The sequence below is a fragment of the Salvia hispanica genome, chromosome 2 (genome assembly GCF_023119035.1).
Source record: "Salvia hispanica cultivar TCC Black 2014 chromosome 2, UniMelb_Shisp_WGS_1.0, whole genome shotgun sequence".
NCBI classification, from domain to species: Eukaryota; Viridiplantae; Streptophyta; class Magnoliopsida; order Lamiales; family Lamiaceae; genus Salvia; species Salvia hispanica.
Window position 1 is genome coordinate 10,467,232 of NC_062966.1, and position 11,479 is coordinate 10,478,710.

General features: G+C 40.1%; 1 protein-coding gene and 1 long non-coding RNA gene across 2 annotated transcripts; one reads left to right on the forward strand and one right to left on the reverse strand.

Moving 5' to 3' along the window:
• The first annotated feature begins 2,050 nt into the window (after positions 1-2,050).
• On the forward strand, positions 2,051-4,078 carry LOC125203894. The gene is made up of 3 exons (XR_007173455.1): positions 2,051-2,207; positions 2,858-2,940; positions 3,785-4,078. It is a non-coding gene; the product is annotated as an uncharacterized LOC125203894 (long non-coding RNA).
• Positions 4,079-5,629: 1,551 nt separating this feature from the next.
• Positions 5,630-10,244, reverse strand: LOC125203890 (auxin response factor 18-like). The gene is made up of 14 exons (XM_048102402.1): positions 9,584-10,244; positions 9,052-9,167; positions 8,882-8,977; positions 8,732-8,788; positions 8,490-8,642; positions 8,261-8,345; positions 8,007-8,097; positions 7,761-7,925; positions 7,564-7,677; positions 7,401-7,473; positions 7,162-7,309; positions 6,474-7,081; positions 6,212-6,399; positions 5,630-6,141 (listed from the first exon to the last, which is right to left on the reverse strand). Exons 1-14 carry the CDS (start codon positions 9,627-9,629, stop codon positions 5,991-5,993), a joined length of 2,091 nt encoding a protein of 696 aa, XP_047958359.1. The 5' UTR covers positions 9,630-10,244; the 3' UTR covers positions 5,630-5,990.
• Positions 10,245-11,479: the final 1,235 nt, after the last annotated feature.

Consider the following 11,479-nt stretch of genomic DNA (forward strand, 5'->3'; position numbering starts at 1 on the left):
TTCGGTTTGATTCAATTTTCATCACACAAAATTTCAATTTTTCAGATAAATTCCGTTTGGCGAAAAAACTAAACCGAAAATCGAACGTCCAACCCTACTTGTATTCATCGGAACCCATCTTAGAGCATCTTCAATGGCGGCTAGCGGACCGGCTAGCCGCTCCGCGCACGCTGGCCGGTTCGCTAGCCGACCATTGGGACCGGCGAGCGCAAAATCGGCGAGCGAATCGGCTAGCCCACGCCGATTTGCGGGCGCTAGTTGATTCACTCGCCAATCCGCTGACCGCCATAGTAGCGAGGCGACCGGCTAGCGACCAGCTAGCCCCCCCCTTTTTTTAAAAAAATTTTCGAAACTCTTTATATACGCAATTTTAACGTCATTTTCATTCGCACCACTTGTTTTAACGAGTTTCTCTCTCTCTTAATTTTTGTACAAGAGCAATAACGCTAAAAATGGAGAACAACAACGACTCTACTCCAGTGATGTGCGGGTCGCAAACTCCCACGATACCCGTGGGAAGTGGATGGAGTCCGATGGGCGGGTACTACAATATGTACCCTTGGCCACAGATGATGCCGGGGATGGGGGCCGGTGGTAGTAGTATGCCGATGTGGCAGGGCGGGCCGGGGATTGAGGGGATGCCGGTGATGCAAGGGTGGCAACCGGGATGCAGGGGTTGCAACCCGGGATGCAGGGGATGTCGGGGGGTGCAGCCGAGGGCGGACAATGTCTATCGCCTCAGTCTTGACTTTTTGACTGCGTCTTCCCACACATCGACCTCAGTGGAGACTCAATTAACTGGGGATGATACTTTCTCCCTAGAGGAGTTGTTGCAACAAGTTGATCGATATGGGGACACTCCCATTCTACCAAGGGGAGTAGGTCGGGGTCGGGCCGCACCGAAGAAGAAGAAGAGGGCCAAGGGCAAAAAGGGTGGTCGGCAAGTCATCGCAGCTGGCTGATGATGACAATGTACGGAGGAAGTGGACGGATGAGGAGAACGTTGCGTTGTCCAAAGCTTGGGTGAGTGTTTGCGATGATCTCCTCCAGTCGAACAATCAGAGGATCGTCAACTTGTGGACTAAAATTGCAGCAGCCTACAAGACACATTGCCCGCACGGGAAGCCACATAGCAGGGAGGAGTGTCGGAAGCAGTGGGACTGGATCAGGGCTGCGGTCTCCCGATTTGCACGCCAACAACCTCCGCATGAAGACCAGAGGCCAAACTGACGACGATGTCAGGAGGATGGTGGAGGCGCAGTTCCCCTTGAAGGGGGTTTATAAGGAGTTCACCTTCTGCAACTGCTATAAGGTGCTGATGGATTCTGAGAAGTTTCGGGCCGATGTCGATGCTAGATGGCCGAAGAAGCAGCGGTTGGACCTTGCCGGTGATTACAGCAGCAGCGGTGGTTCCCACGACCTCCCCGACGATGCTCAGGATTTCCCGTCCCCTCCATCGTTTACTCGCCGCACCCGCCCGGTTGGTCAAAGGACGGCGCAATGGGCTTCTAGGGGAGTCGCCCAGAGGTCCCAGGAGGTCCAGTCGGCATCCCCCTACTGGCAAGTCGTCAATCGAGCTCTCCCACCTCGCGCGTCAACAAACGCAGCTGAACATGTGGAAAATCGTAAATCAGTGGAAGGCGGCAGATGACCCTGTGGAGAAGGGGTTTCTTTTTTAGATCCTTCAGAGTATGCAGGCCGATTTGGCCCACGTACGTAAGGCCATGGGAGACGAAGGAGGCTTAGATGCAGCAAATTTTGGGTTCCCTGGTAGCGGCGACGAGGAGTAAAACGGGGATGTGTGTGGAAGCAGGATGGTTTTTTTTTAATTTTGTAATTTTTTAAATTTAAATAAAAATATCGCATTTTCTCGTATTTGTGTCGTAAATTTAATTCCGTATTTTGTGTGATTGTAGTTTATTTGTTTTTCATAATTTTGTTGGCCTATGGCTAGGTTATTTCTTGTCCAGTTTCTTGTCTTGATGATGTGGCAGAGGAGTTTCTGGCTAGGCTATTGCTAGCTTATGGCTAGGCTAAAGCCATTGGAGATATATGATCTAACCCGGGTCGACTTCTCCAAATAGAACAGACACATACAGAGTGAGAGGATCCGACAGAAATTGGAAAGATGGCGGTGATGCAGAAGCTGAAGATGTTCGTGGTGCAAGAGCCTGTTGTGGCAGCTTCTTGCCTCATCGCCGGCGTTGGTCTGTTTTTCTATTTCTATCTAATTCTAACCTTCCTCTTCGCGCATTCCGAATTCCGTGGCTGAAGCTGGATTTCATTTTGCTTGATTCACCAGTGCTATTCCGTTAGATAGAGTTAGACTTCATGGATTTAGAATTGCCGAGTCAATCATTACCTATTGTTTTTATTCCACATACCCTAAATCCAGCTTCAGAATAATATTTTAATGTTTACAAATTTCATTTTTGGTTGTTGCTACCATACAATTTGGAATTGGACATATGCTCAAGCCGTATTTTTACTACTCCATCATCAAATCTTTTTTCACATTGCAAATTTAGTGAACTGCTCTTTTCTTTGACCTTGTCCCAGAAATTAGGGGAAATTAAAAGGCTGGATTGTTTCAATGCACTACAATTTCGAATAAAGATATGGTATATGTTCACGCCAGAATTTTTTTAATTAAAAAGTCGTGTATATGTAGCCTTTGAATGGAAAATATAGTATAGTGACGATCTTGCTTTCAAATGATGATGGTCTTTCCTTTTTGTTGATTATCTCTTGCTCCATGTTTCAAAAACATCTTTATATAGGTAACAATTTGTGTCCTCTCATTTTGTGAAAAATGATACATCCATTTCTAAGAGATGTGGCATTTTTGAATTTGCAGGACTCTTCCTTCCAGCTGTGGTGAGGCCTATACTGGATTCATATGGAACATCCAACCAAGGACCCAAGACTTGTATGAGTGATGTAAGTCATATGTTGCATTAGGCGCATTTTTCTCTGTTCAAATTGCAGTTAGTTCACAATTAATATGGTAGTAAGTAAGATTTTTTCCATGGATCACTTGGTTTCATCTGTCACTAACTTACCATGCTTCGGATTACTAGTGAATAGCCTAATAAACTGTAACTGTGTCTTTCTGTGGAAGCTAGTATTGTTCTTGCTTTTGTTGCCATCTCATATACACACCACTATGGAAACTATGGATCCACTTTGGTCAGCTGTATTGCTGGTGTCATTTTCCCTAGCACGTGGAACTCGTCTTGTACTAACAAGAATAGTAGAAAACTCGTGGCTTAATGCATATCCTCTATAGTTTGTGCCCCTCAACTCTCTGTTTGGGTATCATCGTGCTTCCACTCCACTCTTTCCAGCTTCTGATGATACTGTTTTTTGCTCCTACCACCTACTACTCTCGTGCTGTTAATTTCCTGTCGGATAGGCAATTTGTCTTTGACAATAGATTGAATAGTACTCTCTCCGTCCCCCATTAAGAGTCACACTTTTCCATTTCGGTCCGTCCCCAATTAAGAGTCACACTTCATTTTTACCATAAATAGTAAGTAGGTCCCACATTCTACTAACTCAATTCACTCACATTTTATTATAAAATCAATATAAAAAAAATGGGTCCCACATCCTACTAACTTTTTCAACCAACTTTTCTTTACATTTCTTAAAATCCGGGCCCGGTCAAAGAGTGACTCCTAATAGGGGACGGAGGGAGTAGTAATTCACAACTATCTCATCTCATGCTTATGATTCTGATGGCTGGACTTGTTGAAACTATCTTCTGTTTCTTAATTTGCAGATAGTTGCTACTATGATTGAGAAAAAGAGATAAATGTCAGATTCGGATGTCATTCTGCAGCTTCATGAGAAAAAAATTAACTCAAATCTGTATGTTCCATAAATGTTACTACTATTTTTTACAATTACATTCTACATTGTAAAAGCACGAGAAGACTTGTATGCGAATTTTCAAGGTTTCAGTCACATAATTCGTTGTATGATCTTTTTTCTGTTGTTCTTGCTGCCAACTGGCTTTGTTCTGTATGAAATCTTGTGTTGCTTTTTAATGTAAAATCATACTCCACATTGCTTAGTTCTTGGATGTGACTTTGTCATTATTTGTTGATGATAATTGTTAGGATTAGTATTGAAAAGCATATTTCAAGTAGTTTACACAATTAGAGTTGTTTGCATACAATAACTCTGCAATCCACTTTTACCCAAGGTGAGAAGAAGTAGTTATTTTATCATATTGTATTTGCTTATGCATTTATAATATGTTTTTCAAATATTTAAATGTATAAGAAACAAATAAGTTCAATTTTTCTGCTTAATAGACCAAGGACGTAGCCAGGAATTTATATGGAGGCAAAAATATACATAGGCATAATCTAGATATAAAATTTCTAATATGTTTCCTTGCAGTAAAAAGTGTCTCTCTTTCTGTTGAAGCCAGTCTATTGCATTGCAACATATTAGAAGTTTTGGGAAACATATTTGAAGTTTTGTGGTTGAGTACGAAGAACATATTGTGGAGAAGCTGAAAGCCATTTTCCATTTTATAGAGAATCTCTTTGGTAGTTTTAAATCATAAAATTTATTATTTAAAATTTAATTCTTTGTACATGAATTATTTGCGTTCAAATTTGCAATTATCTGATTAGCATATGAATGTTATAAATGTCATGGTTCACCTCAACTCCAAAAGTATGTATCGAAGTCAGCTTTTTGACTCTGATTATGTGGATTCATTTTCTGTTATTTGAATTGCAAAACATGAGTTTCTTCGTTAGCTATGGGTTGTTTCACTCGAAAATCGACCGCGAAGGGCACACTCGGCGAGCATGTGTAGCCCACGCTTGCGCCGAGCTGCATGTGGCCGAGCATGCCAGCCTCAGCATCGGGCAACAAGCAGCAGAGGAACGAAGCACCGGATGCCCATGGACAGCCGAGAAAGCTGGCGTTTGAACCGAGGGCGTGTCCTTGCTGGAAGAGAGTGTTGGGCTTGCGACCAGCAACGCCGATGATCTTCCGTTAGGAGACTCACGCGCTGCGGCGCCGGATGACAATGGGCGAGACAGAAGTGACGTGGAACAACGCTGAGCAAGGCACATGGCCAAGGCAGCAGCAACGGGGCCGAGCATCGTTGGTCCCGGTAGCAGGACTCGCCTAGCGCAACTGCGGCATTATATTGAACGCCCGAGATGATTCAAGATTGATTCAGAATGTAATTTCTATGTATCTAACTTAACTTGATTGTCTAAATTATAATTTTATTAAATTACAGATTATTAATTGGTTAGTACTAATACAAATAGAATAGTGTCATAGTGGTAAAATATTTCTCGTCTAATCAATAGCCGGGACCGTGGGATGATACGTGTAATCAGGTGGTGCTGTGTTATTCTAAAAATAAACCTGGGTCGTATTAAAGTATGGGCCAAACCAGTACGGAATAGGACCATTTTTCTTGACGGCCTTTATTTGTTGGGCAAAAATGTGCACTACTGATAATTCTTGGACCACAACCAACACGCTATAATTTTCAATTGTACAGAAACAGAGGACCACAACCTACTAAGAAGATTAATTTCAAATTTACAGATACAAACAAATTCTAACTAAATGATCAAACTGACAAAACTGTCCACACAAAAATGCAAAGACATCAATCAAAACACAGAGTGTAGTGTACAATTTATACAGACTGATTATAGCTATAAATCAGCAACCAAAACAGACAAAAGACAAAAATCCAATTCAGCTACCCCACCAGATTCCTTGGACCGATTACCACTTCCAAATCTACCTAATAAACTTTGATTAAACACCCACAAACATCTGTATTTACAACAGCATGAGAGATGACTATGCTGCCTTTCTACTTCCATCCCTCCTTCACCTAATGCTAACATACCAAAGCAACAAGCATCACTCCTAGCCTACCACTTAGTATACCCCGAATCTAAACCATTATTAAAGACGAGAAATCGGATACACTAAGTTCATGCTTCTAACTTAGGTTGTGATTCTGAGCTTATGATTGCTGCGGCTTCACACTCTGACGGTGATATAGGAAGCTTGCATCTCGGCCTCATCTTCTTCACTTCATCACTAGAATAGATGCAAATCTTCTTAGCCATCTTACAGAATTCCCTGCAAAAAAAATATATGTTGGAATTGATCATGAAAAGAGTTTTCCATGCTATCAAGATGAACTACTTACTGCCAAGGGTCATCTCCCACGAGCATCATGTCTCCCTCATTGTCGGTGTAAACCACCTCCCATTTGCTGCGAGGGCGAAGCTCTCCCTTGATATCGAACATACTCTCCAGTTCCTCAATGAGATCATCATAGCCACGAAAAGCAGACAAGTCCATGCCACGCCCCACAGCAATCCCTTGCATTTGAACCTAATAAGGATACGCCGTCATAACTAAATTATAAATGCATTTCCATTAGTTCATTAATCAAAGGGATTGGTTACCTTGATCCGAGTTCTTGAAGATGGAACATAATCCTGTGGTCCCTGAGTATCATTCGGAGGGGCCTCCACTTGAGCATCATGTCTTTCCTTTGATGAAGCCAAAAGGTCGACGCCTGGTTTTTCATCAGTTTCAGGCCTCTTAGGCGGCAAGTCAGAGTCCGGGATAGTGCTTGGACGAGGCAAAGGTACTTCTGTTTCCGATAGAGGGGGGATTTTGTTCGAGTTGTTCCTCAAATCAAAGCCAAATAAACGGCATGCAGGTGCAGTCTCTGACTTTTTTATTTGGTCTGGACAATTACTTGCCCTTGATGACACAGGAGAGTGATAATTAGGAAGAGCAGAATGTAACAAAACATTTTTGTTTTCGTTTGTAGATTCTCGAAACAAGCTCAGAGAACCATTTAAACTTAATAGAGATGGACACGCTCCACCAGAATGTGGTGTGGAACTTGGGAGGCTGCTGCCATGGTGATCTTTCTGCTTAGGAGGCCAGAAAACTTGTTTTTCGCTGCTTTGAACATCGGAATTACTAGTTAGGTGGCTCAATTCGAGGGACGTGGTTGATTTCTGATACCAGACAGGAGATGCAGCAGAAGCAGTAGTAGTTTCTACATCAAGAACAGGTCTCACCAATCAAACAACTAGTGTAAATATATGATGACAAATAGTATGTTATAATGTTGTATACCGGTAAGAGGTAGATCAAGAGGTCGAGGCCTTTTGATTTTTGTAGCTGGCTGTGATGCATCAACAGAAGCCGAAGCTACAAAGGGCTCGATCTCCCATAGTGAGACTCTGTCTGGCCGCAGTATAGTCGCAGGTTCGTCCCATTGCACCTGATAGAGAAACATACACACGTATATATCTAAGTGAAATTCATTTTATTTTTCAGACGAGATAAGCTATGGTTTTGGAATTGATAGTAACCTTGAGCGAACGCCATGCAGATTCAGTCCACTGCGAAGAGAGGTCTCCAAATCCAGTAATAGTGCCTGTGAACCTGAAAATATGTAGTTTTGTACCATTGTATCAGAGCAATCAAGCTGGGGGATCAAGTAACGAAAATGCGGGAAATCAAACATATTAAAACCTTCTCTCAGGTGAATCTTCTCCTTCAAATCTCATTTTGAAACGCATGCCAACTGAAAACCCATGTTTCATAGCCTCTAGGTATTTATTCAGCCCGATAATGAACTGACTTGTCCTGCTCGTAGAGTGCACAAGGTGAAGCAAGAATCTCATAAAGATGCAGCAGTAAGAAAGTGAAAGGAGGCAAGAAAGAAATACCGTGGTTTGTAGTAGACCACGAATAAGGTTTGTGTTGTAATAGCATGTGATGCAGTTGCAAGCACGCCAAGATGCATGCTTTGGCTGGAAATGACAGAGGGTGGCATAGAGCTCTGATGTCGAGCAAGGTGGCGTATGCCAACACGCAATTCCCCATTCTCACCCCTGTGATTCAGAGTTCAGATTCAAAAGTTAATAGTGAAGCTGCATTCAGTAAGCACACAACGAAATAAAAGTAAAGAATACCTCAAGAAAACAAAGCAATCACCAGCAGCCAATCTCTTTGAGGTGACAAACATACTCCATCCAGTTGTAAGTAAGTGTCTCCTCGGTTGACCTGACGAGAAGCAAATTGGAGCTCCAGCAAGGGTTAGAAAAGGGGTATGCGCATTTTCTTAAGAACAAACACGATAAGTTTCTCATACACAACGTTTGGCTTCAAATCCAAAAGAAGTAACAGCAAAGAAAGTAAAATGCAAGTGTACATGTAGACATAATACCTCTGAATATGTGCTTGAAACGCCACTCGTATCCATGCAGATCTTTGGCAACCAAATCCTGGGTTGGTGTTGGTTGGCTCATATCCTAGGAATCAGAAATATCACAAACAAAATTAGTGATTAGCTTTCTAACTATGTTTTCTTTCTGTCACATAATCATCTGCTAGCAATATCTTCTGAGTTTCAAACTGATGCCAGTTGCATATAAACGACGAGAAGAGTTACTCACTAATGGTGGAAGGCATTCATTTGCATGCTTCCGAAGGACAGAGAAACCCCCATGAGTGCTTGTATCAGATGCTGTCAAAATCTTACAAAAAGATTGAACAGATGGCTTTGGTGGATCGGGTGGGGGTGGATCCGGGCTTGTGGGCTCAGTTTGCTGCAAGAATATATGTGCATGATCCACAGACGTTATACATACAATACGTTCAAGAATCAGTACATTCATTAACATCACAGAGTGCTTACATCTGGTTCTGGCTGCAAAGTGATCTGGGCATAAACTTCATCTGTTTCTGGCTCAGCCTATAAATTCATGCCACCATAACAGATGTAAATTTTGAGACAAAACAGAAGAAAAAAAGTGGCCTAACTAGAGCACTAAGCAGAAAACAATACCTTTAACTGAATGTAAACAACACGACAAAGGATCTTAGGAGGGAGATTGAAATGAGGGATTTGTTGATTCAGTTCCTGATTTGTGGACGCCTCCAACTGTGGATTAATACACTCGTAAACCAAATTGCAGCGAAATATTATTAGGAGATGGGGCAAAGGGAGAGGCTTACTTGCTCCATGTGACCTTGAGGAAAGTAGTAAACTCTTTCTCCCACACAAGGAACGTCCACCAAAGGCCCTGCACATGCCTTCCATAGTTCTGTGTACAGATCATCACCTCCCATACCTACCAAAGATCAACAAATAAGTCCAATAATCAAAATTCAAAGCACTTTGAACTTCAAAGCCAAACATCTCAACTAAAGATTATTTGATTCTCGTTTCTCGTGGAATAAAACTTGAAAGGTGCATCAACATAGAAAACGAAATGTAACAACACAAAATCAACTGCAACCAAAAACACTGAAACATAATGAAAACATTCACTCAAGTTCAAAAAGGCAAAACTTTCCGTCAAATAATCAAATGACCAGTAATATATGAAAGCACTACTTGAAAAATAGGGAAAGAAATTGACAGAAACCAGCCCAGAATCAAATTATGCTGTACAAAGATAAAATTTTGCAAGCCTTTCTTTTTTTGTAGGGAAAAAAAGAAGAATAAAATTCAAAAAACCCAAAAAAGATGAAACATTTTACTCACCTCTTTCATGAGAGCCTCCACTTAACAGGCCATCAGCATGCGCCATTCAAAGCTCACAGAAACAGAGCAAAAACACTAAAAAATAGAAATTGCAAAGAAAGGGGGAAAAGGGTCTCTGAAACTTCAACTAATGATATGTATAGACAGAACAAAACACCAAAAAATAAAAAAAGATCGAGTCTTTGATGCTCGAAGAAGAAAGAAAGAGAAAAATCAAAGCCCCTCCTCTCCCTCACCTTCAACCTACCCCGTTTAACATCGTCATCAATAATCAAAGGCAAAACTTTTCCAACCTCATTCATACACAAAGAAATCCTATCCCTCTCTTTTCTCGGACAAGGATTTTTCTCTCTCTTTAAATGTGTGTGAGTCTAACAGCTATGGAGGAGTGCAACAAATGCTAGTAGTGTGTGTTTTTGTGAAGTGGATGCAAGAATTCAACTCATTTTCTCTCACTTTTCAGTTACAAAACCGCTCTTTGCTTTTGTCTCTTAACTAACCAATACCACAAGCCTTTCTTTTTTCTCACAGCATTTACTTCAAAAATCTCTCCTTTTTCTATTTTTTCTTTTTCTTCTCCCCTTTTTCTATTTCTCTATCAATTTTGAAACTAATAAATCCAACTTTTAGCACCCTTTCATTGAGTTAAATCTTAACCCGGGTTGACTCGAGGAATGATTAGCATTACATGTTTCTTTATTATAACAGAAAGATGAGGAAAAACCATATGGGAATCCACATTAAAATACGTCGTACATGAATAAAATACAATTACTCACACGTTATTGGCTGTAATAATGTTTTTACTTTTATTCTCTGTAAATAAGAATCCCATAAAAGTTTCTTTCTTTTTTGCTTTAAGGGGAAACTATACACATATATTCATACACATATATATATAGACTCAGTCTCCCATTATTGATTTTAACTGCACCACATGTTCTTTTTATTTATTTATTCTTTTTTTCTATGTTTTTGGTGAAGTGGTCAAATTTTTGGCTTATGAAAGGGAAATAGTATTCACATTTGTTGACATTATTACAACATTGAAAAACATTGTTGGGAAATTCAACGTATTCTAATTAAATACGTAGATAACATGAAATTATATGACTGCTTAAAATCATACATGTATGCCGTGTAGTCAATCATATATATCGTTAACTTTAACATATGAAAGTAAAAATTAAAACAATCTCGTTTGACATAGAGATGTTAGTATAAGATTAAAAGAATACTCACTTTATTAGTATTCGAAATATCTTTACTTATAAAATCATAACCATACGTATAATAGTCTAACAGTGTAATATTGATTTCGAAGTCATATTCAAATTTCCATGATAATTTTTCTCTATTTCTCATTTCTCATAGTCATGGAAAATTTATTTTCTTTTCTTTTATTTTCTTTTTGCTTTCTTTCTTTGGAGTGTCAATCATGATAAGTTGATTCTGTAGTTGAGGTTGAGGACAAAACAAATATTGGTCATTCCCAATTGTAAAGTGCTAACTGCTAAGTCTTTATTAATAACCCTAAAATGGGCACTGAAATTGCAATACTTGTTGACTTTTTATTGGTTGACTTTGAAATATTTATAGTCCGTCTACTCAATTCTCAATTATTACAAAGCCTCTAACTTTGAAAACGTGAGGAATTCGCAAAATCACGTTGCATTTTTGTCCTACATACATCTCTTTATTCCAAGTTATTTCTAAAAGGTGCAACTCTTATGACTAAAATCTTATAATTACACGATTTGGTCACATTGTAAATATTAAATTATAATGTTATAATGCGATAATTTGTTAGATTAGATAGCTTAAGTTATAAAAATTGTTACGTATGCAAACTCACTTGTAAAAAGAGAAGACTCTATCTCATTAAATGGCTTATTA

What these genes read in the sequence shown, in the direction of transcription:
- LOC125203890 (XM_048102402.1), bottom strand. Translation starts at nt 9,629, where the DNA reads ATGGCGCATGCTGATGGCCTGTTAAGTGGAGGCTCTCATGAAAGAG. An exon ending in TGGAGGCTCTCATGAAAGAG is followed by an intron (nt 9,168 to 9,583) that starts GTGAGTAAAATG and finishes GATCTTTGGTAG; the next exon opens with GTATGGGAGGTGATGATCTG. An exon ending in GAAGATTCACCTGAGAGAAG is followed by an intron (nt 7,474 to 7,563) that starts GTTTTAATATGT and finishes ACATATTTTCAG; the next exon opens with GTTCACAGGCACTATTACTG.